Source organism: Nyctereutes procyonoides, unplaced genomic scaffold (genome assembly GCF_905146905.1).
Source record: "Nyctereutes procyonoides isolate TBG_1078 unplaced genomic scaffold, NYPRO_anot_genome, whole genome shotgun sequence".
NCBI lineage: Eukaryota > Metazoa > Chordata > Mammalia > Carnivora > Canidae > Nyctereutes > Nyctereutes procyonoides.
The window spans coordinates 48,492,502-48,520,373 of NW_026575131.1; the positions used below are offsets into that span (position 1 = coordinate 48,492,502).

The 27,872-nt window shown below is 53.2% G+C and overlaps 3 protein-coding genes across 4 annotated transcripts; all 3 read left to right on the forward strand.

The window, feature by feature from the left end:
• The first annotated feature begins 469 nt into the window (after positions 1 to 469).
• ASF1B (anti-silencing function 1B histone chaperone) lies at positions 470 to 8,725 on the forward strand. Its single transcript, XM_055343666.1, has 4 exons — positions 470 to 691; positions 5,280 to 5,395; positions 6,985 to 7,161; positions 7,545 to 8,725. The coding sequence occupies exons 1-4, from the start codon at positions 583 to 585 to the stop codon at positions 7,746 to 7,748; spliced, it is 606 nt and encodes a 201-aa protein (XP_055199641.1). The 5' UTR covers positions 470 to 582; the 3' UTR covers positions 7,749 to 8,725.
• Positions 8,726 to 10,654: 1,929 nt separating this feature from the next.
• Positions 10,655 to 27,669, forward strand: PRKACA (protein kinase cAMP-activated catalytic subunit alpha). 2 transcript variants are annotated; one of them, XM_055343570.1, is made up of 10 exons: positions 10,655 to 10,890; positions 18,548 to 18,609; positions 19,071 to 19,199; positions 22,417 to 22,515; positions 23,561 to 23,643; positions 24,463 to 24,589; positions 24,693 to 24,788; positions 24,886 to 25,008; positions 26,745 to 26,909; positions 27,323 to 27,669. In XM_055343570.1, exons 1-10 carry the CDS (start codon positions 10,845 to 10,847, stop codon positions 27,446 to 27,448), a joined length of 1,056 nt encoding a protein of 351 aa, XP_055199545.1. In that variant the 5' UTR covers positions 10,655 to 10,844; the 3' UTR covers positions 27,449 to 27,669. The 2 variants fall into 2 exon arrangements, with proteins under 2 accessions (XP_055199545.1, XP_055199544.1); XM_055343569.1 differs by lacking the exon at positions 10,655 to 10,890 and adding an exon at positions 16,109 to 16,206.
• SMIM46 (small integral membrane protein 46) lies at positions 13,665 to 16,107 on the forward strand. Its single transcript, XM_055343571.1, has one exon. The coding sequence runs from the start codon at positions 15,823 to 15,825 to the stop codon at positions 16,105 to 16,107; it is 285 nt and encodes a 94-aa protein (XP_055199546.1). The 5' UTR covers positions 13,665 to 15,822.
• Positions 27,670 to 27,872: the final 203 nt, after the last annotated feature.

The window sequence follows — 27,872 nt, forward strand, 5'->3', positions numbered from 1 at the left end:
CAGACGCCGGCCTGCCAATCACCGCGAGAGCCAGCGCCGCCCTTCCCGCCCTCTTAAGCGGGCGCCGCGCGCCACCGCTAGGCGGTTGGCGGAGCTGCCCTCCGCCGGGCTGCGTCCCCCGGAAGGGCGGGGCGAAGCGCGCACCACGCGGGTGCGGGAACCTTCGGGATTGGCCAAGAGGAGACTCGCGCTCTGCCTCCGCCTACCCCCGCCCCCAGACATCCGAGTCGGAGACGCTGGGGATTGGTTCCCGCTGGACACCCAAAAAAACCAAGAAATGGTTCCTCCTCCCTCGAGCATCCCGGAGAGGGAGCCCCACGGATTGGCCCGAGGAGTCTCGGCGCGCGCCGACCCGCGCTCCACGATTGGCTGACGGTGTGCTCGCGCCGTCGGCGAGCGCTGACGGTGATTGGCCGGAGGGTGGGGCCGGCTATTTGAAGGAGGCGCGCGGACCGAATGCGCACTGCAGTCGGCGGACAGAAGAGGCGGGAGCGGTGGGGAGTAACGCTACCCCGCTGACCGCAGAGGACTCAGGCGCGGGCTCGGCCCCAGCTGTGGCCTCTGCCGCGGCCCGGCGAGGCGATGGCCAAGGTTTCTGTGCTGAACGTGGCGGTGCTGGAGAATCCGAGCCCTTTCCACAGCCCCTTCCGGTTCGAGATCAGCTTCGAGTGCAATGAGGCCCTGGCGGACGGTGAGGCTGGGCCGGTGTGGAGATACCCCTCCCCCACCCCTCCCCGCCTTCCCAGACTTTCCACGAGAAACGAGCCCCCCCCCCCGATTCCCCTTCTCCCCTCCCCTTCAGCCCCAGCCTCCTTGAGAGACTGCCCCTGACACCCCTGGCCAAGCCGCCCCCGCCCCACGGGTACTCCCATTTCTCCCGCGGAGACCTCCTCATCCCCCCCCCTTCCTGTGGAGCTTCTTTCACCTGCGGAGACCGCCAGTCACCCAGACTGACCCTCACAGTTATCCTTATGAGATCCCTTTCCCTCGTGGCAAGACCTTACTCGTCCCCATCTCCCCATTTGTCTCTCCGTACAGCCGGTCTCCCCTCCCTAAGCCGCATGATATTTAAAACAACCCCACCCGCACCCATTTCGGATTGTTTTCTACCCCCAAAGCACATACCCTGGACCCTGGCTTCCCACCTCCTTATCCTGGCCCCAGTTTTACCAGCTTGCGTGCGCTCCACGGGGGGGAAGCACGGCAGGTTTCCAGCTCCAGTCTTTCAGGATAACTTGGTCTCCCCAGCTCCCGTGCCTCCCTCCTGTCTGTGTGCTTCGATAAACACGCTCATATCTGAAGGGTGGCAACACCAGGCAAGCATCAGCCGGTTCCCACTGTTTGCCCACTCGGTTCCAGCAGATCTATTGCAGCAGTTCTTCCCACACTTTTGATGGGCTGACCCAGTCTGGGAGTTGGGGCCAGGCTGAGCCATGACGGTATCTGGCTTCAAACAATCGGCTGGGAGGTCAGAACTTTTTGTGAATCTTTTTCAAGGTGCTTTCACAGATGGACTTCTTCATCTGTGTGTAATAAAGGTGGACATGGTTCTCATCTCACAGAAGAGAAGACAGGAACCACAAAGAATGAAAGACCTTTCAAGTAAAGGTCTATAAAAATCGAAAATCTAAGGTTGCCCAGGGACTCTTGGCACCACTTTCAGGAGGAAGTACTCCATTAGACAGATTCTCCACTTGGTGGTTAAAGAAGAGGCAGCAGGCAGCTGGGGAGATGGGGATCTATGAGGCCATGGTGTGCTAACTAGCGCCCCTCAGTGGTAGGTGGGTGGTTTGTGGGAAAAGCCAGCCATTTGTATTAGTTTGGGGTTGATAAAATTTGAGATGTGTGTGCTTTTGGCCTGGGCCAATAGATCAGTCTCTCAGCTTCTCTCCTTTTTAAATTAAGGAATCTACTTGTGACTAACTATAGAATAAGCCCAGTTAAATCCTTTCTGGAACAAGCCAGGGTGTAAATAAATAATTAAAGTGTAGAATGACACTGTGGAATAAGAATTTAATTTTAAAGATAGGAGGAGATGTAAGGAGCTAATAGGTTAAGGGATTCACAGTTCCCAGAAGGCAGGAGATCAGGTTTCAAACAGCCTGTTTGTGCTCCTTGCATTTAAAAAGGGTTGCATAGTCATTATCTAGTACTTCTATTCCTAGGAAAACCCCTGCCCTATTACTTTACTAATCTGTTTATAGACTCAGAGCAGAAAAGTCAAGAGTCAACCTGCTGGTCATTATTTTTTAATAGAGAGAAATGGGCTGACTTCTCTGAGGTCACACAGCCGATCTGTAGAAGTAATGACACTAGAGTTGACACTCAACTCTCTGAGTTGAGTCCAGAATTCTCTACCTTTGCTATTATAACCTGGGGAAAAAAGAATTCATCCCTTATTTTATTTTACTTTAAGATTTTTTGTTTATTCATTCGTGAGAGACACAGAGGCAGAGGGAGAAGCAGGCTTCCTGTGGGGAGCCCGATGCGGAACTTGATCCCAGGACCCCAGGATCACAACCTGAGCCAAAGGCAGATGCTCAACCACTGAGCCATTCAGGTGTCCCTTCATCCCTTATTTTAGAAGTGGAGCATAAATAAGACTGACCATAGAATTGATTTCCACGTTGGGACGCTCTCAAAAGAAAATGAAGGGAGTGCTACTATTAATTACACCCAGACAATAAAGCTTTTGCTCAGAGAAATGGAAGTTGGAAAGCAAACTCTGGCCTGAAAATCCAGACTCTGGTTCTACCCCTAGGGCTGTCCATGACTTTGACCTGCCAACTTGCTTTCTGCCTATTCCTGGCCTTCTTCCCATGGAACAGAGAGAATCCGTTTCCTGCCTCCCAAAGAGATGGAGGGGGCCTGGCTTTAGAAGTCTCTCAGATTCTGGAGAAATCTCAGTCTTGTTACCTTGACGCTAGCAACTGAAGATCTGACAAAAGACCCAACCCCCAATCAGTGTCTGATTCTATTTCCCAAGGGCTCCAAGCCCCTTTGGTTCTTTTTTTCTCCTCAGCATCTAGAAATAGATGCTTCCTAGGCATGGGTCCACATTTAATACATTAGATGTGTTTTTCCTCTATTCCATTGAGAAATTCAACAGCCACTGTTTGAATAAGTCATGAAACCAGATGTTCTGACCCACAGCTAACACCGTGGGCAGGCCAAGATTCATCTATATGATCTGAACACTGGCAAAGTGATAAATAAAAAAAAGCCTACTAGATAGTTTTTGTGTTGGTTTGTTTGTTTTAAGGCAGGAAACATTCTCCAGCTAGTTAAATGAAAATGAACTTTTACATGCCTTCGATCAGGTTGTTAGTTTTGGTTTTGTTTTCGTACATAGTGGAAGAACATGTTGTTGACTGTTCCATTGCAAAGTTAGGGCCTAAAGACAAAATTGAATATTGTCAAGTTACCCTTGAAATTGCCTAAAAAATTAGGCACACCGTGTTATGCATGTACAATCGCGTCCTGTATTCAGAAGGAATGAGTCTGTGCTGTACTCGTGATGGACATCCATGGTTATATTTTAAAAATGGAGCCACTTAAGTATGCTTCTACTGAAAACGCTTCAGCAAGTTTAAGGCAATCCAGTTTGTAGGTCCTTATTTTCAAGCATCTGCTGTTTTCCATAGATGACTGTATCAGCTCCCCTATCCATTGAGTCAATATTTCTCTGTGGCCCTCAGTCAATTCTCTGGTTTCTTTTCGGCCTCTCTTGAGGGAGCCATTGCAGACCATTTGGCCGCTGGCGCAGTGCGCTTTCTCCTCCGGGCGGCACCCACACCACACCAGTCTTTGCCAGTGGTATCGAACATCCAGTGCCCGTGGCCAACGCAGGGCCTGCTCTACTTTGGTGCCCTTTTTATCTACCTCCCCCCCTTGCTGCCCCAGCACATTAGCTAAATGCACACATATAGGACTCCACTGGTGGCAGAGGGAAGGCCAGGAGGAAAGCTACCAAAATAGAGAACTGTGTTAGAAAGGCAAGGACAGAGCCAGCTTTATTTTTGTTCGCCCGGAAACATGTTTTATCTAGTCATGTCACTCCTTGTAACAAAGATAAATCAGTAAACTTAACTGGTTCCTGCAAATAATGAGACTAGAATTGAACCCCGGTGAGCCCACGGGTCATTGTATGCCCCAGACCTGCTAACTAGGGTCCCTGCATAGAAGACCTGGGTGACACTGCAAAGGAACAGGAAATCAGTGTATCGAGGAAGAGCTTGGGGCTCGGGTGACAAACCTCCGGAGCTGTAGCCCAGCATAGCGGTGTTTACCAAGTTGGATGCTCTTTTGGGACACCAGACCAGGGCAACTTCAACAACACTTTGCTTCCTGTGAAACTCATAGCTTGTGAAATTTCCTCCAGCCGCTGGAGCCACAGGTTGTGTAATTTCAAAGAACCTAAAATAAGTTTCAGGTCTTCTGCCAAGCTTCCCTGTACTAGCGTGACCTTGCCCCTGATACACTTGGACCTCCTGCAAGAGGCAGCGGTCACCGGGAATTTCCTGTACTTGATGGGCAGGGTCTCCTTCAGCACTGTTCCTCTCACCTTGCTGGAACATACTCAGGGATGAGATTCCCCACTACCACCACTTTGTTGGGATGCAAGAGAGGCGGGGTTCGGAGGATCACCCTAGGATGCCACATTTGTTGACTGAGTCTCTGTCACCCAAATGTCTGAAAGTAGGCATGAGTTGATGCTGGAACTGGAAGACCTGGACACTGGCTGGCTCCCCCTGTGGCCTCTTCTTCCCCCTCCTGCCGGCTGGCTCTCCTGCTAGATTGGAATCTGCTGCCCTGCCCCAGTTGTCGAGGGATCTATTCAGTTTGGTGGCACCGGTCCCTGTGTGTGAAAGAGGATGCTGCTTCCTATCCCAGCACCCAGTGGGCAGGGCCCTGAAATGGCCCAATTCCCTGCTGTCCCTCCTCTGCACGCCTCTGTCACGTGGCTCCTAATTCAACCTCTGCCATACGGTTCACCCTCAGTCTCTGAGATCCCCGAGTTATCCCAAAGATGCAGGGTCAGGGTCACCCAGCAAAGCCAGGCTCACGAGAGAAATTTCCCCACTAGAAGTAGAGTTTCATGCCCCCTTCAGTGTTTAGGATGGTGGTACCTGGCGCTTATTCCCCAGCAGATGTCAGGCATTCTTGAGAATAAAAATCTTTCAATATATTAAGGATCTGTCCAAAACTCAACACAAGACCTTCCCCTGCCTTCATGCTGCCCAGCTATTTCAAGTCCTTAATACCCCATATCCTTACAGATCTAGAATGGAAGATCATTTATGTTGGCTCAGCTGAGAGTGAGGAGTTTGACCAAATCCTGGACTCTGTGCTAGTTGGCCCTGTCCCAGCAGGGAGGCACATGTTCATCTTTCAGGTAAGAAAGACAGGGCCTGAGGCCTTGGCACTTCTTCTACCTGAAAGCACACAGTGTGGTTCAGTGGTTAAAAGCTCAGGTTAAAATTCTGGCTCTGTGTTCAGGAACTGTCTGACCTCTTAGAAGTACTTCATACATTTCCGTTTCCTCCACTTCTGTTGTCATAGCTGTCACCATGAGTCACTGATTCATATAGTTGATTCTTATTATTCACCAGAGTTATGTTCTATAAGGTGGCTGCAAATGCTGCATTAGCAAATTAATGAATACAGAACCAGTGCCCCTGGAAGAATGCAGGGTTGGGTTCCTACAAGTTCTATTGTCAACCAGTCAATACATAATCTTGTTTCATGTGTGTTTCTGTTGAAAGACACCTTATTTAGTATTTATTATTGTTGATCATTCACATGAACTCCCTGCCAACAGCACTATAACTCATGCCTGAACAAAGCTTCTCTAACACACGTATTTTCTCCATAAGGTGCATCATCACCTTGCACTAAGCACTGTACTTGGTAGCCATCCTGAACAACAAAATCACCAGGGCGCCTGGGTGGCGCAGTCCGTTGAGCATCTGAGTCTTGGTTTTGGCTCAGGCCGTGGTCTTGAGGTCATGGGATCGAGCCCTGCATCCAGCTCCGTTGCGAGTCTGTTTGGGATCCTCTTCTCCCTCTGTCCCCCACCTTCCCCACCCCACCAATTCTTAGTCGCTCTTGCATATGCTCTCTCTCGCTCTCTCTCAAGTAAATAAAATTTAAGAATAAATAAATATTTATTTATTTTTAAATATATAAAAATCAAAGGTTCTGCTCAAATCCTTGCCTACCTCCCAGGCTACTGCTCCCACCCCAGTCCAGGCAACCTCATCCTATCCCCTAATGCCTCACCCACCTGTAGCCAGGCCACCAGCAAGCCCACCTGCTCCACTCCACGAGCAAGGCTGGCTTCCTGAGCATTCAGCTCATGCAGCCACACAGGGCCCGGCACCTGGTATAACGTTCTGTTGTCGCTGGCTAAAACTTGCTAATTTGTGAATAAGGGACCCCATGTCTTGTTTTGGTTTTATTTTGTACCAGTTATATAGCGGGTCTTATCCATAACAACACACCCCAAATGTGTCTGCCTCTGTCCTCTCCTTCCTGGTATAAATCACTGTCTGCACTCTGGGTTGACTGTAACCTGCCCAGTCTCTCTGCTCCCACAACTGCCCTCCTCCCATCACAGGAGTGATGCAGCACTTACCTCCTGTTAGACATTCTTGCTCCTTCCCAAGCCCTTAACTGGCCCAAAAGACCCTGGGCGCCCTGGTCCCTACCTGCCCACTTGTACAGCCTTATCTTATGCCACCCCTCCACCCCCCTCACCACACTTCTCAGCACTACATTTACTTCTTTGTGGCACTTGTCACACTGAGCATTTTACAGGCATTTGCGGGATTGATTGTGTCTTCCCCACTCGATTAGAAACTCCTGTTGGCAGAGATCATACCTTTTGGCTCAGTAAATATGTGTTGCTTGAAAATCATTGTGTTAAGTGGTAGAGGTGTGGCTGTACGATCAATGCTAAGGCACAGGGTGTGTTTCCTCTAGGCTGATGCCCCCAACCCATCCCTCATCCCAGAGACTGATGCTGTGGGTGTGACCGTGGTCCTCATCACCTGCACCTACCATGGACAGGAGTTCATCCGTGTGGGCTACTACGTCAACAATGAATACCCCAATCCCGAGCTGCGGGAGAACCCACCCCTGAAGCCAGACTTCTCTCAGGTGGGACCTGTCTCTGCACTTCCTGCCTCGGACAGGCTGGCTCTTTGGCACCTGGGGGAGTTGAGTCATTGGAATTGGGAGCCAAGGTCACTTCTTAAGGTTTTCAAGCCCTGCTCAGATCTTGGAGCTCCAGACCAGAACCAGAGAGAGAAAGGTCTTTGTTTCTCAGAAGCACGCCTGGCAGAATCGAGATTAGATAGGTCTCAGCCCTAAATCACAGTACATAGGCACTCCCGGGAGTTCTACACATAGTTGTTGATGGTGATGGAATAAGTAAGCTCTGTTTTTCCTGGCCTTGGGGCAGGGTCTTGGGGTGCCCTGGCTCTGTGGGAGTAATGACGGGGCATGCTGACAAGGGTTGACATTTCCTCTTTCTGCCCCAGCTCCAGAGGAACATCTTGGCCTCAAACCCCCGAGTGACCCGCTTCCACATCAACTGGGACAACATGGACAGACTAGAGGCCATAGAGAACCAGGACCCCACCCTGGGCTGTGGCCTCCCCTTCAGCTGTGCTCCCATCAAAGGCTTGGGTCTCCCAGGTTACATTCCTGGGCTCCTTCCCGAGAATTCCATGGACTGCATCTAACTCGAGGAATCCAGGCCCTACCTGGGCCCAGCCGGGACTGTGGCCAGTCTCCTAGCACATCTGGAGAGGGCAGCTGGGCCTCCTGGACAATCCCATGGAGGCCATCTAGAGGACTTTGGGGCCATCAGCTATACCCAAGCCAGATGTGGTTCTGAGGAAGGAGCAGGCCTCAGGTCTCTCCCAACCCTGACCCAGAAGGACCAGCTTTTATACCTCTACTGCCCAGGCCTGTAAGAAGCAGGTACTTCACTTTTTAATTCTTTGTGACATGTGTCTTTTCTGTCTTACACACACACTATAAATTCCACCTGCAGGCCTTTCTGCCACCATGCTCCTGTGAGTACCATTGACCAGAGCTCTTCCCACCTCCCTGGCTTGCCTTGAGGCTTTCTTGGTCAACGCCTGGCAAGGCTCCAGGCCTGTTGAGCCGAAGGCTCTGTCATTCCTGTCCCTCCCCAAACATCTGAGCAAATCCACCCAGCTTTTTGGAGTCACAGGCAAGGAACCAAACTTGGTTAGAAGGTGGACTTGGACACAATTTCTGTCCTCCTAGGATAGTTTTTAGGTCTTTTAATCCAACAGCCTCTGGAAAAGTCTGTTCCCAAAGGTATGCTCAGCAGGATGCTAAGGAATGATGGTTGACTCCTCTCTGTACAACCACCTTCCTGTCCTCTCTTAATTGGATCTGGCTTTCCCCGGAGGCTGCCATGGTGGGAAGGTGGCAGGTTGGTGGAGTCTGTCTCAATGCTGGCATCAGGGCCCCTCTGCCTGCCTTAATCTGCCCTCTGCGAAGACCTCATGCTCTTGCAGGCACAGGAAACCATAGGGACCCTGAAAACCTCTCCCCCTGCCATGCTCCCTGCAACACCCCATTCCCTCGCTGCTACGTGGATGCGATTGTGATTACAGTTTGTATATTAAAAGGTTTTTATATTAAATATGTTTGGTTGATCTAAAAATAAAAAGCACTTCCTCTAGACTGATTCTGCTTTTGTCTTAGGTGGGCTGAAGCAGATTTGTCCATCTCTCTTCATGATGTGGTGAAGGGGCTCTGGCCCCAGCCAGTGGGCTGACCGTCCTTTGTCCCCTTGCTCAGCTTCTTACCCTAGTCTTAATTGGTTACATAATTGTACTCCAGGCTGAGGTTCAGGGAGGGGTTTTTCTTTGTCAAAAGTTAAGCAACCCAGCTGTTCTGGATTGAGCATAACCAGTGATTTTTTAGACTTTGACCTTGACCCACAGGAAAAAATTAACATCATGCTCCAAGGACACAGGCAGCAACACTTTTATTAAATTTTACTTAACCTTACTTTGTAACCATACAGCCCAGTAGACTGGTTTTGCTGGTGAGCCATTTCCCTGTAATTCACAGAAGTGCCCTGACTCTTCCTTCCTGGAAACTGGAGGACCTAGGAACATGGGTGCAGATAGCTGCCTGATAGGGTACACATTGTGTAAGTTTAGGCAGAGCAGCAAACTGGCTTATAGACCTGAGACCAGCTAGCCCCCTCTAAGTCAAGACAGCTGGCCCAGCTGGCCCCCTGCCCCTCTTTGGCATCTTGTTTGGGTCTTCTACTAAAGTGGTTCTTAACTAGGGGCAATTTGCCCTCTGGGGCACATTTAACAATGCCTGAGATACTTTGGGTGGAGGAGAGGAAGGTCCTACTGGCATCCAGTGGGTAGGAATGGGATGCTGCTAAAGCTAGTGTGTGCACAAGACTGTCGTTCCCCCACCACCACCACCACCAAAGAATGACCCTGCACCAAATGTCAGTAGTGTGGCAGTGAGAAACTGACCTCAGGCTGTGTTTAAAAAGGGCACCCCGGGGCGTCTGGCTGGCTCAGTGGGTGGAGCATGCAATTCTTGATCTCGGGATTGTAAATTGGAGCGGCACATTGGATGTAGAGATTACTTTAAAATCTTTAAAAATAAAAATAAAAGGGCACCTAGAAAAAAGGGTCATCTTATTGCTCTGGGGGGAGCGGGCAGCTTCCCATTGTGTTGCCCAAAGGGGATCCCCAGCCTGGCTGTGCCCCAGATTCCTCATCTGTAAAATGGGAGTGACAGTAATAGTACCTCCGTGATAGAAGCATGCTGGTGCAAAGAAGCTCTTACTACTGACGCGCGCAAGCCCAGGGTAGACGCCCAGCAATGGGATGGACACAGAGCCCCCTCCCAGCCACCCCGCGCTTCCCGGGCCCAGCATCCTCCTGAAGCCCTGTCTGTGGCTGGAGGAGACCTAGAAGGCTCCTCGGCCTGGACCCCGACATCCTGCGCCAGGCCTTATGAATGACGACTGCCGGAGGCCCGGCGACCTCTGACCCGAGGCGCCCGCCGCGCCCCTCCCCCGCTGGCAGGTGGACGGCGGCTGCGCCGGGAGGCTGGGGGGAGGCCCTGGCGCCAACCGTGGCTGGCCGGCGGCCGCTGCCGCACTGAGCGGAGGCGGGGGACTGCGGCGCGGACGGGGCCGGGCGGGCGCCCGCCTGGACCGCCTCCTGGGCCTCGGAGCGCGGCGCGGCCCCCCGCCAGGCTCCGCCGCCCCGCCCGGCCGGCCCGGGCCGTAGGCTGCATCTGCGCCCCGCCCTCTCACCCCGGGATTGACACTGAAGGTTCTGCGGGGGGCTGGCCGGGCGGCGCGCCTCCGCCAATTGGCGGCCTCGCTGGGCGGGCCCCGGGCCCTGTCGGGAGCCGTGGCCAATCAGGAGCGCCGGCCCGCCCCGCTGAGGCCTCGCGAGCTCGCGAGTGGCCGGGCGTCCGCGGCGCGCGTCACGGAGCCGAGGGCCTATGGCGGCTCGGGGGGGCCGCGGAGGACCAATGGGCGGCGGCGCGGCGCCGTCACTCAGGGCGGCCTCGGCCAATGAGCGGCGGGCTGCGGGGGCGTCACGGACAGCAGCAGCGGACTTGGGCTGAGGTTCCCGGGCGGGCGGGCGCGGAGAGACGCGGGAAGCAGGGGCTGGGCGGGGGTCGCGGCGCCGCAGCCAGCGCAGCCAACCCGAGGGGCCGCCGCCGCCGCCCAGCGCGCTCCGGGGCCGCCGGCCGCCGCCAGCACCCGCCGCGCCGCAGCTCCGGGACCGGCCCCGGCCGCCGTCGCCGCGATGGGCAACGCCGCAGCCGCCAAGAAGGGCAGCGAACAGGAGAGCGGTGAGTGCCCGGGCCGTGACCCTGATCCCGGCCCCTCGCTGCCGGCCCCCGCCCTGTCCATCACCGCCTGGCCCCTCCCCCTTTGCGCCCCCCCCCCCATTTCTTGCTCATCCCCCTCCCGGCGCCCCTTCCCCCTGCCTGTCCAAGGTTGGCGCCCAGGGTCCGCAAAAGACCCTCGTAGGGCCCCCCTTGCCAAAGGCCACCCCCCACTGCAAAGACTGTGCCCCCCCCACCCAGCTGTCACTGCCAACCAAGGCACGTATGACCGCTGGGGCCCCACATGGGGCCTTGTCCCACCCCAACCCCTCCTTTCCTGGTCCCTCTCCCCCCACTTCCTTCCTCACCTCTGCCTCTAATGGGACCCACTGCCAGACCCCGACCCAGGCTTCTGCCGTAGTGGGAGCGCTGTGGGGTCTGCCTCCACCCCGCAGGGACCTTGGCCACTTGGTGACCACACCCCTCCCCCCTCCAGCCCCCGCCATCTTTCTCCTGCCCTTCCCCCTTTCACCTTATCACACCCCCCTCCAAACCCATGGCTGCCCCCCTTAAGCATTTCCCAGAGCCACCTCCAGCGTTGTTTTTCCCTTCTGTGTCACTTGGCATGGGGGACAGGATCTTTCTGGGTCCCTCTGCCCCTCTCCCATCCTGTCACTCTGTCACTCTGTCTCTCTGCCTGTGTACCCTCCTCCAAGCAAACGTCTGTCCCTAGCCGAGGTAGCAGACTGTTTATGAACCTAAAGAAGTGCCTCAGTGCTTCCGAAGCCAAGTTTGAGCCTGTCTTGCTGGGATTCATTGCATCTTCTTTCCTGGGTTCGGGGCAAGAAGGGGGGGGGTGGCAGCAGCAGTGCTCCTTCTCATCTCCCGCTATGCAGTGAGCTCTAGGCATCTTGGAGTGCCCCTCAATAAATGGTTGTTTCACAACTGAGGCTCCGTCACTCGCCCAGTGCCCAGGGCTTCTTCACCCGCTCCTGGCCCAGGATGAAAAGTGGGGTATGAAGTGTCTGGGTTTAGCAGGGCTCATTCAGCTTGAGCTGGGATGGTAAGAAAGGGGACTTGAGGCATGACAGTTGGGGAGAGTAGTGAGTGACATCTAAGGACTTGCTTTGCCAAGAGACAAATAGATTCTGATCATTCCCAGGGCTCAGCCAGAGAGAGGCCTGTTTTCCTCGCTCAGTCCCCAAATTATGTTGGACTTTTCCGGCCAGGGAGATTCTGTGTCTGGAAATGCCTTCAGAAATGGCCTCAAGCCCCTTACTCAGTTCCCCTAGATCTTAATTTGTCATCACTCCAGACCTGTAGCTGGACCTTAGCTAGGATCCCCTTCCAGTTACCCAGAAATAGTCAGAACTGAGGGAGGCCGTGTCCAAATACGCCCTTCCCAATTTCCGGTCTCAGACCCCAACGTCTGAGTTCTTTGAATACACCTCTCCCCTTCCCCCAGAAAGACCCAGGCATGAAACCCAAGGAACTTTATTCCCACACGGATTCAAGTGGCAGAACTCAGAATCACCAAGCAGCCATGGGAAGGCGTGACATGTCACCGATGGGCGGGGGACAGGGAGGCAAGTGCCTGTAGCTGAGCACTTGATGACAGAGGAGCAGGTGGGTAGTGACCAAAAAAGGTTTAGGCATGAGCTTGGAGGGGACTGGGCAGAGGGGGAGGGGCTGGGCCCCCAGCAGGTGAGGCTATCTGGGAGGTAGAAGGTGGAAGCAAGTGGCTATATATTGCAGTAGCTCAGTTGAAAGTTGGGGAAATGACATCGTCCTGGAAAACTTTCAAGGCGTATCAAACACATGCAGTGTGGGGCAAAAAGCTGCACAGGGAAAAGGATCCCCGAGAAAAAGATCAAAGAGGCTCTGGAAGGAAACACTAATTCTCTCAGAGCACAGGCCAGACACCCAGAAGTAGACTATCACGATGAAACAGAGCTCCTGTTTATTGGGCATCTAGGATGTGCCAGGCTAAATGGTCTCCATAGATCTCTCTGCTTGAGTGATTTTTAAAAGTTTTCTCCGAATTTTCCAAACATGCCACCTGAGTTTGACACAGACGATGTCAAAGAGGCAGGATTCACATCCAGATCTGCTTACAGCCGACTTCCTAGACGCCAGAATTTCCCAGCCCAGATACGCTCAAGCTGCCTCCCTAATTTTTACTCTATTTGCTTACATTTTCTTAATTTAAAATAAAGTTTTGACCCACCTTTGTTCAGATGCAAAGTTTGATCTTTCCTAAGCAGTAATATAAATGAAATTGTGAGATTGCTGTGCCAGTCATATTCTCTCTGATACACATTAAAATACAATGTAACTGGACAAGTGAAACATCCCTAAAATCATTTTATGCCCCACCAGTGGGACCCATGTCAAACTTCGGGAAATGTCCCAAGCTTTACTTCCTTCCAGAGGCTTGCAGGGGCCCTCAGAGAAGGATATAGGATGGGAGAGGAAGCCCCTTTTTGCTTCCAAGCTCAGATTCCAAAAGGATGGAATTAGACAAACTTTGCCCTCCTGTAACTAGGGTGGGATGTGGGTAGGGGTGGGGGCAGTAGCCAGGCCAGCCTGCAGGGGGCACCTGAATTTCATCTGCCAGCTGCCAGCCTGACCTGGGTAAGGAACATGCCCAAGCCATAGTAGGCAACAGTGAGGCATCCTGCAGCCCCCATGCTACTGTCTCCATGGCAGGAGAAAGTGTCAGCTTCCTCCCAGGAGGACAGGGATCTAGAACAAGCTCAGGGGTGAGGCGGTGCGAGGGGTGGGGGTGCTGGCGAGGAGGGATCTGTACCCAAAGATGCCAAAGCCATTGGCAGAGGCCAGAGTAAGATGCTAAGAGGACATATAAAAAGACCAAGCTCTGGGCTCTGAGGAAGCTGGAGAACTGAGAGAAGCAGTGGCCCCAAGAGGCCCGGGGACAAGCGGCCAAGTGGAGCTCAGGCCTTGGCTGGCACTGGCCAAAGGCACCCCTGGGAGCTGGCCCACAGACGAAGTGGGGCTGGTGAGAGGGAGCCCCCAGAGACCCCTCCAGGTCCAGAGACAAGCAGATCCAGGCTGTGCGAGATGTGCCCCCCAGAGACCCTGGATAGAAAGAATAGTGGCCCTCTACCATCCTCCAGAAGCCTGAGAGTAGCAAACACCCTGTGCGCATTGGCAGTTGTATGGGTGCCCAAGAGGGTCCTGCCAAGGCAGCTTTTCCTTCAGCCCAGTCAGGCCTACATAAGCTTGAGGGTCTTGTCTGTCCCTCCCCTGCACACCCGTTGGTCCCTAAATTAGGTTTCTCTTCCTGCCACCACCCCACAGTTCCCTGCCTCCCCCTACAGATAGAGCACTGGGCATGGGCAGCCCAGCTGGTGCAGCAGGTCTCATGAGCCTTCCCAGCCACCGTAGTCTTGGTGCCCTGAGAGGAAGACTGAGTGATGGCTTCCAACACCAACGATGGTGAGGATGAGCCCTGTTGCTATAGCAACTTCCCAGGCACTCTGCCCCTCAAGCCAGGGAAGGGCTGCAGTGGGGTCTAGAGAACAGGTGGAGAGGAAGAGTCTGTGGACCCCTGGCTGGCCCTGCAAACCCTCCCTTACTAACAACCCCGAGCTTGCGGGCCTGGGGAAAAGCGGAGGTATGGGTGGCCCCATCCAGAGACAAGGTCCACCCAGAGTGGGGGTCCAGCTTGGACCACGGTGGTGGGATGGTCCAGACCAGGGTTGGGCTGAGCTCAGAATGGGACTTGGTTCAACTCATGGTGGAGTCCAGGACATAGTGGATGGTTCAGTACAGGATGGAGGCTCATCCGACTGGGGAGTGATCCCCCCCGGTCCAGAATAGGGGTCTAGTTCAGAATAGCAATTGGTCCAGTCCAGTGTTGGGGTCCAAGCTGGATTGGAGAAATCAGCCAGCCCAAAGAAGGGGTCCCAACCCAGGCAGGGCATCCATCCCTGCCCCAGAATTCCCAGGACAAACAGGTTTGGGAGGGCAGAGTGTGCTGTGATGGTTGTCTGGGGAGTCTGAGGCTGGGCTCCTGCCTCCTGCTGTGGCCTTGGCTTGTTGAGGGGTGTCTGGGGTGAGGGGCGTCTGGGGTTCTGTTAGCCCAAATCAAACCCAGCCCACAGTGGAGGCTGGCAGCCACCCCCCTCAATTCCCCATAGGAGACATGGCAGGGGGGCAGGTTTCATAAGCCAGCAGCTGGCTGGATTTCCCTTCTCTGCCACTTCCTGTTGTTAGCAGGGGCCACTGGTGCTGGGCACTTTCGGAGAAGCTACCATTGACCCTCCACTTTATTTGGGATGTGGAAAGAAGGAGGAAGATGGTCAAGGCTGCCTCCCCCTCCCCCACCCCTAGGTTTAGCCTTTCGTTTCCGGTTGGACTTTCATGGCTGAAAGCAGAGCCAAGCACAGGGCAACGTTTGGCAGAGGCCAAGGACATCCTGCGCTTGTCGGTCCCTTTTTTGCCTCTACACAGGAACAAGACAAATCCAGACGCACCCACTTTTCTCTCAGGGTAGCGGGATTTGGGGGCTCCAAGTTCAAAGAGGACTTTGGGGAACGGATAGGGTGGCTCTTGCATCTGCCACTCCCCCCAACCACCACGCCTTTCTCTCCATCCGCTCTTTCAGCTAATTAACGGGGCTCTGGGGCCTCTTTGGCCCCCAGGGAGCCCCTTGCTGCTGCCTGGGCCTGAACCTTAACTCCTTCTCCTCTGCCCAGCGGGCACTGCCCTGGGCACATCCAGTGCCATCCTCTGGGTAGTTCACCCACTGAGCAAGGCAGGACCTGGCATCTTGGGAGCAGTGAAGTCCCTGGAACAGGAAGTTAGCTTTAGCACTCCACCCCTGGGGCAGCCAGGCCAGCCAGAAGGGACACCCTCAAGAGAATCTTCCCACTGCCTTCTGCCAAGGAGGGCCTTTGCAAACCTTGGCCAGCTGGGAGCAGGTACCTTTAAATGCTTCCCTGGCAACCAGCTCCTCCTCCCTGGTCCCCTGAGGCCCTCAGGAGGAAGCCAGCTCAGAGGCTTTGCGTATTCCTGGTTTCCCTGCAAAGGGAAGATTGCAGGGAGAGTCCAGGGCTGCCTGGAATGGATGTGGGGTCAGGCAGCAGCCGGGGCAGTGACTCAGAGACCACCTTCCAGCTGTGGCTGCAGCTGCTCCTTTGGGCCCACCTGACTATCCGCTTCCTGGCCTACCTGCACCACGCTTTCTGGGCCCCTAAGCCACAGCCAGCACCCTGAGCCTCCCTGGCCAGGGGCAGATGGGCCCCAGATCACCCTATCCTTCTCCACCCCCCCCCATTGCATTGCACCCTCTGCTGGAAGAGGTAGGAAGCAGAGGTGAGTATGGGGGCTCCTGGCTGGGGTTCCCCCCATCATTATCCCCCTTTATCTGCCCACTTCTTCTGGCACTGTCTCCCCTCCCAACTGTCCAGATTTGGGCAAGCCAACGGCACCAAAGGGGACACAGTCTGGCCTTTAGTACTTTGAGAGTCCAGACAAGGGCTGTATTAGGACTGGAGCCTCTCAGTGGGGTACTAGCAGACAGCCAAAGGCACAGGCCCACTGAGTCAAGAAAAAGAGTATGGCAGTTCTCAGGGGAACAGGACCAGGCATTCTGGTTTCTTACCACACCCCTTCCATTGCCTTCTTGGGTGGGCAAAGATGAAGCCCCAAGAGGGTACCCTCTCCATGGCCACCTTCATCCGGAATCCAGTGTGTATGTTTGGAGGTTTCCAAGGAAGGTGTTATATGTCTAAAAAGATTCTGCTAGCCAAAGCCTTGGATTTGGTGCAGCCCTCAGGCTCAGAGAGGTCTCAAGCAGTAGATGGCCCAGCCAGGTACCAGCCTAGGACTCCTGACCATTTCTTGACTGCCCCCTGTCTGCTCCGTCACTCATTTTAGGGCTTTCCTGGCCAACAGTGTCTTCATCTGCCACACTTGTAGCCCCATGGAAGGCTCTTCTCCCCAGACGCTTAGGGGAGTCTTGGGGCCCATGGGAGTGGTGGCTACCCATGAGGCTGTGTGGGATTCCTAGCACTGTGTATGGGTAGTCCAGGCAGATGACAGACAAAAGCCAAAGTGCAAGTGTGCAGAACCCCTGAGGGTGGCAGATGTTGCAGGAACATCAAGGAATAGAAGACAGCTCTGTCTGTGGGCCATTCCAGTGCACTGCCTCCAGCCAAGGGTGAAGCAGTTAATCTTGTGGGCAATGAGGTCCGGCCGGCAACCTCAGGCCTGGTCAGTCTTCCCATCTGTACAATGAGAGTAATAGCAGTTCTGACCCATCAGGATAGGAATTAAGCATAGAAAGCATTCAGCACAGGACTGACACATGAGAAGGGTCCCTGAACAACAATGTGCCTGGCCCCGCATGGTGGTTACAAGGACAGGTCAGTAGCGCAAGAATCCACCAGGCTGTACATTTAAAGTTTGAAAGGTCAATGCACACACCCCTCCCTCAGCCCCCATATTTTGTATCACAGTTTTTAGAAATACTTAAAAACAGAATCCGTAGTTGCCATTTATAATGCACTAACCCATGAGGTGCCTAGGTGGCTCAGTTGGTTAAGTGTCTGCCTTCAGCTCGGGTCATGATCCCCGGGATCAAGCCCCACATTAGGCTCCCTGCTCACTGGGGAGCCTGCTTCTGCCTGCGGCTCCCCACTGTTTGTGTTCTCTTTCTCTGTGTCAGATAAATAAAATCTTTAAAAATGTGTATATAATGCACCAACCCTGTACCAGCCACTGTCCAACCGCCTTTGCCAAGATTAACTTGTTCAGTCCTCACAACCACCCTACCAGGTCATTACTAGTGTTAATCCCATTTTACAGATGAGGAAAACTGAGATCAGGTCAGTTGCGCAGCTCATCAGAGACCAGGCTAAGATTTGAACTTGATCTTGTCCCAGAGTCCTGGCCCCTTACTGCTTTGCTGGGCTTCTTCTCAGCCTTGGTGAGAATGCCTGTTTTCAAGCCTCAGCTTCTAGGATAGTAAATGGGAAGAATGGGTCAAAGGAAAGTTGGTAGGCCCAGGGTCCACCAGGAGGTCTTCACCATTAGCCAGATGGTGATGTTGCCTTGGGGTGCTGAAGGGCCCATAGAGCATGGGCATTGGGTAAGGTCCCCCCTTGAACCAGCTCCGGAAGAAGGACCCCAGGACTGGCAAAGGCAGGAGTGGGGCCAGCTGGGGGCCAAGGCAACAGCTGAGCCCCCCCAAGGGCGCCTGCTACCCGAGCCCCAGAGGCCTCCACCCAGGGCCTGGCCTCCCCAGAGAAGGGGCTGGAGGAGCAGCCAAATCCCCAGGCTATAAATATCTTGGCTGGCGTCGGCCCTGGCCATGGAATGTCGGTCAGAACTGGGGCGAGTGGGGGTGGGCTGGCCTGAGCACCACTCTCTGTACCCCTAAGAGTAACCCCCCGAGTCAACTTGCACCCCGTTTGGTTTAGAGTTGAGGCTGTATCCCACTTCTCTGAGTAAAGGGGGCCTAGGCCCCAGCCCAGATTGGGACCCCCCAAAGCTGCCCTCCAGCTCAGCCAGGGTACCTGAAGTTACCAAAGGTCAGTCTCTGGGCTGAGACAGCTATGTCCCACTTTACACAAATGAGCATCTCCCCAGGAATAGCCTAGGCCCACCCTGATAAGATGGGGTCTCTACCTAACACACTCTCTTTTCTTTTCAGTGAAAGAGTTCTTAGCCAAAGCCAAAGAAGATTTTCTTAAAAAATGGGAAAATCCTGCTCAGGTAAGCCCCCCTTGGAGGAATAGCCGTGGAGGGGTGAGCACACGGCCCCCCATCCTACAGCTGTGTCCCTGTAACGTGACAAGGACTATTAGGGCCTTGTGGAGGTCTCTGGACCTGCCCCCATTTGCTCCCTAGATGCCCATGGGGACTCCTGGGCAGAGGCACCCAATCGCCCACTGCCACACTCCCCCACCCCACCACCCCCTTCCACCTGGTGGCCCCTGCCCCCCACGCAGCTGCCAGCAGTGCCTGGGCCCCAGGCCAGGGCCGGATCTGGCCCTTGCCACCCGCCTTAAGGAATGTGCCCTTCGCCATCTTGTTTTTCCACCCCCTGTCCTCACCCCCAGCACTCCACCCACTCCTCTGGGCCCCCTCTGCTGGTGGCAGAGGGGATGCCCCGGACCTTGGCCTTGCTCCCACCTGGAGGGGATCCCTGACCCTCCCAAATCCTCCATCCACAGAATACAGCCCATTTGGATCAGTTTGAACGAATCAAGACCCTCGGCACGGGCTCCTTTGGGCGGGTGATGCTGGTGAAGCACAAGGAGACCGGGAACCACTTTGCCATGAAGATCCTCGACAAACAGAAGGTAAGCATGGCTGGGCCAGGAGACCACCATCCTCCCCACACTGGGCCTTCACTCAGACTGTTCCCACTGCCTGAGTGGTCTCCCTGTCTGTCATTCACCAACTGTTTTCTGAGCCTCCATAATGTGCCAGACCCGAGGGCCAGAAGTGCCTGTGCTGCCTTCATGAAGCTTCCCCTCCAGACCAACCACTGATGGAAATCCAGGTAGTGGACATGGGTTCAGACACTTAGTCTATATCAAGGAAGTCAGAAGTCGTCCTGGGGAAAGTGTTGTATTTACATAGACCTTTTTTCTTTTCTTTTTTTTTAAAACGTATTTATTAGAGATAGCAAGAGAACACAAGCAGGAGTGAGGAGTTGGGGGTGGCAGAGGGAGAGGGAGAAGCAGACTCTTCGCTGAGCCAGGAGCTCGATGCAAAGCTCGATTCCAGGACCCTGGGATCCTGACCCCAGCCAAAGGCAGACACTTAACTGACTGAGCCACCCAGGTGCCCCACATAGACCTTGTTTCTGTAAATATTTTTGAGACCCTACTTTATGCCAAACACTGCTGTAGGATAGCATTGTTCAGTAGAAACGTATTGCAAGCCATATATGGTTTTAAATTAAAAAAAAAAAAAGATTTTACTCGTTTATTCACGAGAGACAGGGAGAGGCAGAGACATAGGCAGAAGGAGAAGCAGGCTCCCTGCAGGAAGCCCGATGTGGGACTCGATCCCGGGACCCCGGGATCATGCCCTGAGCCAAAGGCAAATGCTCAACCACTGAACCACCTAGGCATCCCGGTTTTAAATTTTCTAGAAACTCCTTTTAAAAAGTAAAAAGAGGGATCCCTGGGTGGCGCAGCGGTTTGGCGCCTGCCTTTGGCCCAGGGCGCGATCCTGGAGACCCGGGATCGAATCCCACATCGGGCTCCCGGTGCATGGAGCCTGCTTCTCCCTCTGCCTGTGTCTCTGCCTCTCTCTCTCTCTCTCTCTCACTGTGTGCCTATCATAAATAAATAAAAAAATAAAATAAAATAAATAAAATAAAATAAAATAAAATGTAAAAAGAAATAGGTAGAATTAATTTCAGCAGCGTACTCTAATTAAGCCAGTATATCTACAATATTGTAATTTGAACATATGTAACCAGTGTAAAAATATCATTAACGAGATATCTCAATTTTTTTCTGTATTAAGTCTTCAAAGTCCCGTGTGTATTTTATACTTACATCTCTTCAGATGTTAAGTCTTTACTTTTCTAGTCTTCACTTTCTAACAAGAAAAAGCAGAGAGGTTGGAAAAGCATATTCACATAGCCCACGTTGTTCTAATCAAGCTTAAGTTACCCAGGAACTACCTTGAGTGTCCTTCTTTTTTTAATAGATTTTTTTTTTTAAGATTTTATTTATTTTTTTGAGAGAGAAGGAGCACATGCACACAAGTAGGGGGAGCAGCAGAGGAGAGGAAGAAGCAGCTTCCCTGCTGAGCCGGGAGCCCAATATGGGGCTTGATCCCAGGACTCTGAAATCATGACCTGAGCCCAGTGCAGACGCTTAACCGACTGAGGCACCCAGGCACCCCAAGCCTCCGTTTGTAAATTTTTTTTCAAGACTTTATTTATTCATGAGAGACACACACACACAGAGAGAGAGAGAGAGGGAGAGACAGGCAGAGGGAGAAGCAGGGTCCATGCAGGGAGCCCAAGGTGAGACTCAATCCCGGGTCTCCAGGATCAGGCCCTGGGCTGAAGGCAGTGCTAAACCGCTAAGCCACCTGGGCTGCCCTGTAAGTTTTTTTTAATTTAATTTATTATTCATGAGAGACACAGAGAGAGAGGCAGAGACACAGGCAGAAGGAGAAGCAGGCTCCCCACAGGGAGCCCAATGTGGGACTCATTCCCAGAACCCCAGGGTCACAACCTGACCCAAAGGCAGATGCTCAACCACTGAGCCACCCAGGTGCCCCCCAATATCCATTTTTAAATGTTCATTTTAGAAACTTAAAATTTTATTTTACTATTTTTTTTAAAGATTTTATTTATTTATTCATGAGACATAAGCAGAGGGAGAACCCAGCTCCCGGGGCAGCCTGTGGCTCAGTGGTTTAGCTCTGCCTTTGGCCCAGGGCGTGATCCCGGAGACCCGGGATCGAGTCCCATGTCAGGCTCCCTGCATGGAGCCTGCTTCTCCCTCTGCCCCTCTCTCTCTCTCTCTGTGTGTGTGTGTCTCTCATGAATGAATGAATAGATAGATAGATAGATAGATAGATAGATAGATAGATAGATAGAAAGAAGAAGAAGAAGAAGAAGAAGAAGCAGCCAGCTCCCTGTGGGGAGCCCAATGCGGGGCTCGATCCCAGGACCTTTGCTATCAAGACCTGAGCCAAAGGCAGATGCTCAACCACTTGAGCCACCCAGGTGCCTCTAAAACTTAAAATTTGGGATCCCTGGGTGGCGCAGTGGTTTAGCGCCGGTCTTTGGCCCAGGGCGCGATCCTGGAGACCCGGGATCGAATCCCACGTCGGGCTCCCGGTGCATGGAGCTTGCTTCTCCCTCTGCCTGTGTCTCTGCCTCTCTCTCTCTCTCTCTCTCTGTGACTGTCATAAATAAATTAAAAAAAAAATTAAAAAAAATAAAAAAATAAAACTTAAAATTTTAAACTGTGTTCCCTAGTCAACTAGCCACATCTCAGGAGCTCAGCAGCCATACATGGCTAGTGTGGACTCAACAGACAGTGCAGGTGTAGACCTATGGCACCAGCTGTGAGCAGAGCAGGAAATGCCCGAGCATAGCAGATCAGAGCTGACCAAAGGGCCAACCTGCCTGCATGAGTCATGTGGGCCTAACACTGACTAGCTGCGAGTGACCTTGGGCAAGTCACTTCCCTTCTCTGCATCTGAGTCTTCCAAACTGCCACATGCACAGTGCATACCCCTCAGGGCTCTTGTCACTATGTGTGAGGTACCTGCTGGGGACAGCTGAGGAACAATTAGCCTCGGGTTTGAGTGGCTGTGGTGAGGTTGCTCTGAATGCAGGGAAGGTATTTCTAAAGCCCCCATCTCTTAGGCACTACTCTCGCTTGTCTTTTCAGTTTCAGCTTAGCTGTCCCTTCCTCCAGGAAGCCTTCTCTGACTCTCCCAACCCCCTGACTTTACTAGGCCCTACTTCTGGGCATCAGGGAAAAGAAGGAACCTCTCACATGCCCTCCTCTCTGCCCTCCCTTCCTGCCCCTACAGGTCGTGAAGCTGAAACAGATTGAGCATACCCTGAACGAAAAGCGCATCCTGCAAGCGGTCAACTTCCCGTTCCTCGTCAAACTCGAGTTCTCCTTCAAGGTGGGGTCCCCAGGCCAGGGTCACTGCTTAGCAGTACAGCCTCAGGTTCCCCAAAGCTGGGTGGGGGCTGAGGGCAAGCAGTGGCTGCCTGAGGAAGCAGGCCCACTAACAGGAAAGAAGGAGAGCCCCAGAGGAGGGATGCTAGGGGGCACGAGTCAGCCTGAGACTCTGGTAGACCTGTGTTCAACTCCTGGACCCGCCAGCTTCCAGCTTGAATACCTTGGGCAGATCACCAATCTGGCTGACATCCCTCCAAACCACCTCTCCGTTTTACAGCAAGCACCTGACACACGACCACTGGCCCGAACTGCGCCATGCAGCCTGGATTCCAATGCCAGCTCTGTGTACCTCCAGGCCACGTGACGCTGGCAAGCGACTTCACTGGCCCTGAGACTCAGTTTCCTTGTCTATAAAATGGGCTCATAACAGTCCCCACCTAATGGGGTAGCCATGACCATTCCAAGCACAGTGTGAGTGCCCCACATGAGCTATTTTAGGTATTGTCCTAAGCTGTGATCACAAGATCTGGGGACAGCCATTCAAGGCCTGAGACCCAGACAGTCACACAGGCCCCGTGTGTGATTTAAAGCTCTGCTGCTGTCATCTTAAAAGTTGCAGTAATTTTAACAAGGGGCTTCACATTTTCGTTTTGGCGCCCCACCAGTTCTCTAGCCCATCCAGGTCCCATTTTACTGTTGACAAAACTGTAATCTCAAGCTTTGGTCAAGACAGTCTCAGACATGAGCCACCATGGAGTCCTCTCTCCAGCCCAGGCATGTTGGCTGGTCCCCTTACACCCCACCTGCCAGCCCTCACTTTGACCCCCTAGAAGCAGGATACCAGCTGCCCTTCCTACTTTGTGGGCAGAAGGAAATGTGACGGGTGGCTCAGGGAGTACAGTGCCTGGCACTCCAAACAGGCTTCATATGGGAGCCAGGATTGTTGTTGTCACTTCATTTTCATACATCTATGGAAGGACACCAGGCCTTCAAATGGGGCCCAGGGCCTGGGGAGCAGGGGCCTGATCAGCCGCTGCTTCCCACAGGACAACTCGAATTTATACATGGTCATGGAGTATGTGCCTGGCGGGGAGATGTTCTCGCATCTGCGGCGGATCGGAAGGTTCAGGTGAGCCGACCAGCCCCTGCCACATAGCAGGCCTGGGGTGTCCACAGGTGTCACCATATGACCAAGCCATCTGGGGATGGGCAGTGGGCTTTCCCTGTCTGTCTAGGTTCTTGTTGCCCCTGAGCCGAGGAATCTGTGATTTCCCAGCCACCACAAAACAGAAGCAGTGACTTAAAGCTCACTGTTTAAGTTGGCAGTTTAAAAATTTATGCTATCATTTTTCTTAGTTATATAGATATGCACTTTGCATACAACAGAATACACAGATGTTCAACGTTCTGCCCTCTGTGTTTTCACAGTTGCATACACTTGTGAAACCACCACCCAGAATACCATGGAGAACATTTCCATCCCCCCAGAAAATTCCCTCAAACCCCGTTCTTGGCAAATTGCCGCCCTGAAGAAGGCAGTTGTCCTTTCTGGTTTCAAACACCATATATATGTTTGGTCTGGGTTTGGACATGATATAAATGGAATCACAGAGTTTATAGTATTCTGTTCCTTTCTTTTGCTTCACATAATCGTCTTAACATCTAGACATGTTGTTGAGCATATTCATCGTTTGTCGTGGTAGTGGTGTTGGGGACAATTCCCATTGTATGAATCTACTGCACTCTGATCATGTTCCTCTGTTAATGGACACGCGGGCTCTTTCCCATTTGGTGCCATATATGAAGAAGTCTGCTCTGCTTATGTTTTGGAATAGCTGGGCTGGGTCGGCTCTGTCGGGCAGCTGCTAGACCATTTGTGGGGGTGGGCAGGTCATGCTGGGCATAACCACCTTCACTCACCTGTCCCCTCCCCAATCATCCCCACTAGTGAACCGCATGCCCGCTTCTATGCGGCCCAGATCGTCCTGACCTTCGAGTACCTGCACTCACTTGACCTCATCTACCGGGACCTGAAGCCGGAGAACCTCCTCATTGACCAGCAGGGCTACATTCAGGTGCCTACCAGGGCAGGCGAGGGGCAGGCCCAGGCGGCTGTGGGCTGGATCCATGCCCCTCCCGCCCTCCTTCCTGGCCAACAGCCTTTTCTTGTGCCCACAGGTGACAGACTTCGGTTTTGCCAAGCGTGTAAAAGGCCGCACCTGGACCTTATGCGGGACCCCCGAGTACCTGGCCCCAGAGATCATCCTGAGCAAAGTAGGCACTCTCTGCCCATCCTACTGCCCTGAGGCCCATTCCACCTGCACCCCTCCCCATCCTCCTCTCCTCACATCATACTCCCCTCTCACTCCAGGGCTACAACAAGGCTGTGGACTGGTGGGCCCTAGGGGTTCTCATCTACGAGATGGCCGCTGGCTACCCACCCTTCTTTGCTGACCAGCCTATCCAGATCTACGAGAAGATTGTCTCTGGGAAGGTGAGACCTGGATATGGGGGCTAAGCCCCCAGACAGATCCTTCCCCACCAGTCCTGCTCACCGTGGAGCCCTGCATGTTGTCAGAACAATCTAGAAGTTCATTAAGTTAGGCCAAGCAATGAAGCTGGATGCACCAGTCACATTAAGAGGCCAGCACCTCACACCACCTCCCCATCTAATCCTGGACCCACACTGCTGATAACCTCAAGGGCTTCCAGAACCCCAAGGCTCACCTGAACACCTTCCCTGCCCGACAGGAGGCTCTGTTTGCCTCCAGTCGTCCCACTGAGCATGAGTCTTCACAAGTTACACAGCAGAAAAACAACTGTGTGCAGTTCCTGGGTACTGCTCCAGACCCTGCAGGGTCACTTAGGGTATGCAGCCCATATGTCCTCTCCCAAATGCAGACTTGCTAACTCTTGGGGTACGGGGTGGGGGGGGCAGAGCTGTCACAGAGTACAGTATGTGCTCACCATCCCATGATGCACCCCCTCGGCTGTACCCCAGCACTTGAAAGGAGTGACGAAGCTCAGGCTTGGAGAACATGATCATAGACCCCACCACGGGCTCAAGACAAGGTGGGAGCCCCACCTCTGCCCTCAGCTCACTGCCTTGCTGAGAGGACCCAGCCATCTGTCCACTTAGCCCGGGAATTAGTGGAAGCAGCTCCCAGCTCAGCCTGGGACGCTGGCCTAGCTCCAAGTCTAGCTCAGCCACCCATTGGCTTTGAAACCTTGAGCAAGTGCCTTTGCCCCTCTGAGCTTCATCCTACCCATATGAGAACTGGGGAACCAGATGCTTGCCTCTCCAAGAAAGAAATCAGCTGCAACATGGGGTCACTAAAAAAGAAAAGACAAGGTGTCTGTCACCAGGCAGAAAAGAAATTGTAGGGAAAATGGCCCAAAGTAGAAAAAGAAAAAAACATAGATTGTTCTGAGGGGGGCAAGAGAAGAAGATGACCATAACTGCCTTCTTTGTAGCATTTTACAGTTCTCACACGCTCAGCAGTATTATCTCCCTCCTGTAACTCTGGGATATCTGCCCCAAGCCCGAGAGACAGGCGCAGGCCCAGAGAGGTTAAAGGCCATGGCCAAGGTCATACAGCATGTAAGCTGGAGAGCCGTGCTGGAAGTTAGTTGTGGCAGCTGTAAACCCAGTGACTACTTGCAAACAAGGCTTTGGGGAAATTTCTGGAAGAGTTGAACTGAGCCTTAAAGAGTGGAAGAGCCTTAGCTATGGAGAGAAAGAGGGGGAAACAGAAGAACAGTCATCTCTCTCAGAACCATGAATATTTCAGAAGTCCCCAGGCCCCAGCAGAGCTGCCTTGGGAAGCAGTGGCTAAGAATGCAAGTTCTGGAGTCCAACAGACCCAAGATGAAACCCCCCTGTCCCGCTCCTCTGTGTGACCTCTGGCAAGCTGTTTAACCCTCCTGAGCCTCTTTCCTCATCTCTAAAATGGGAACCATCCTAGTCTTTACCCCAGAGCAGCAGTTCTCAGAGTGGCCCCCTATCCAGAAGCATCAGCATGGCTGAGGAACAGGCTAGACCTACAGGTTCTCAAACCTCCTGACTCAGATACTCCAGGGGGCCCCACACGCTGTTTTAATGGGATTCTAAAGCACACTCAAGTTGGGGGTTCTCCACCCAGTAGGGCTGTTAGGAGGCAAAGGTAGCATTCTGGGATCCCCAGACTCCAGACAAACGCCCCACCCTGTCTGTGTTGACCCCCTCCCCAGGTGCGGTTCCCGTCCCACTTCAGCTCTGACCTGAAGGATCTGCTACGGAACCTGTTGCAGGTGGACCTCACCAAACGCTTCGGGAACCTCAAGAATGGGGTGAACGATATCAAGAACCACAAGTGGTTTGCCACAACTGACTGGATCGCCATCTATCAGAGGAAGGTGGGCCGCTTCCTTTCCCCTGTCCTACCACTGAATATGTGCACCAAAGGCTTCCGGAGCCGGCCATGAGCTCCCAGGGAGGGCTGTCAGTGGAGAGATGGAAAAGGCAATGGCATCTGAAAATGGGCCACAGGTTTGAAGTCAATCTAGCTGAGGCACCTTAGAGCGGTGGGGGTCTAGAAGTGGGACCGTGGGGTCATTTGGTCACTCTGAGACCTTGGGTAGGAGACACCCCTCTGGTGAATTGGCTATAATGAGATTCTTAGGTTGTAAAGGTGAGTCCACACTCTCATGGTAAGTTCAGGCCTGGGTCAGAGTAAATTATCTCATGAATGTTAGGCCATTCATATTTATTGTTGTAAGGGTGATTATGTTGACTACTGAGGTCTGAGTGGTTCTTGACCCCTCTCCAGGTGGAAGCTCCCTTCATACCAAAGTTTAAAGGCCCTGGGGACACGAGTAATTTTGACGACTATGAGGAGGAAGAGATCCGAGTCTCCATCAATGAAAAGTGTGGCAAGGAGTTTACTGAGTTTTAGGGGTGTGCCTGTGCCCCCATGGGTTTTCTTTCTTTTTTTTTTTTTTTTTGGTGGGGGGGTGGGAGGGTTGGATTGAACAGCCAGAGGGCCCCAGAGTTCCTTGCATCTAACTTCACCCCCACCCCACTCTCCAGGGTAGGGGGAGCAGGAAGTCAGATATTCAGAGGAATGGAAACACCAGCTGCTCCCCCTTATCCCCTCACCTTCCTGCCCCCTACCCCTACTGCTTTTGCCTTCCTCCTCCCCAGAAGCCCACCACCCAGCCCACTTCTGCCTGTTTTAAATGAGTTTCTGAGTTCCAGTCAGACCATGTCTTGCTGGCATATTCAGGGACAGGGTGTGGAAAGAGGGGCCCAAACTTAACTCCATCCCCACCTACCCTGAACACAGGCATCACCCACTAAGGGCAAATGAAGGAAAGACC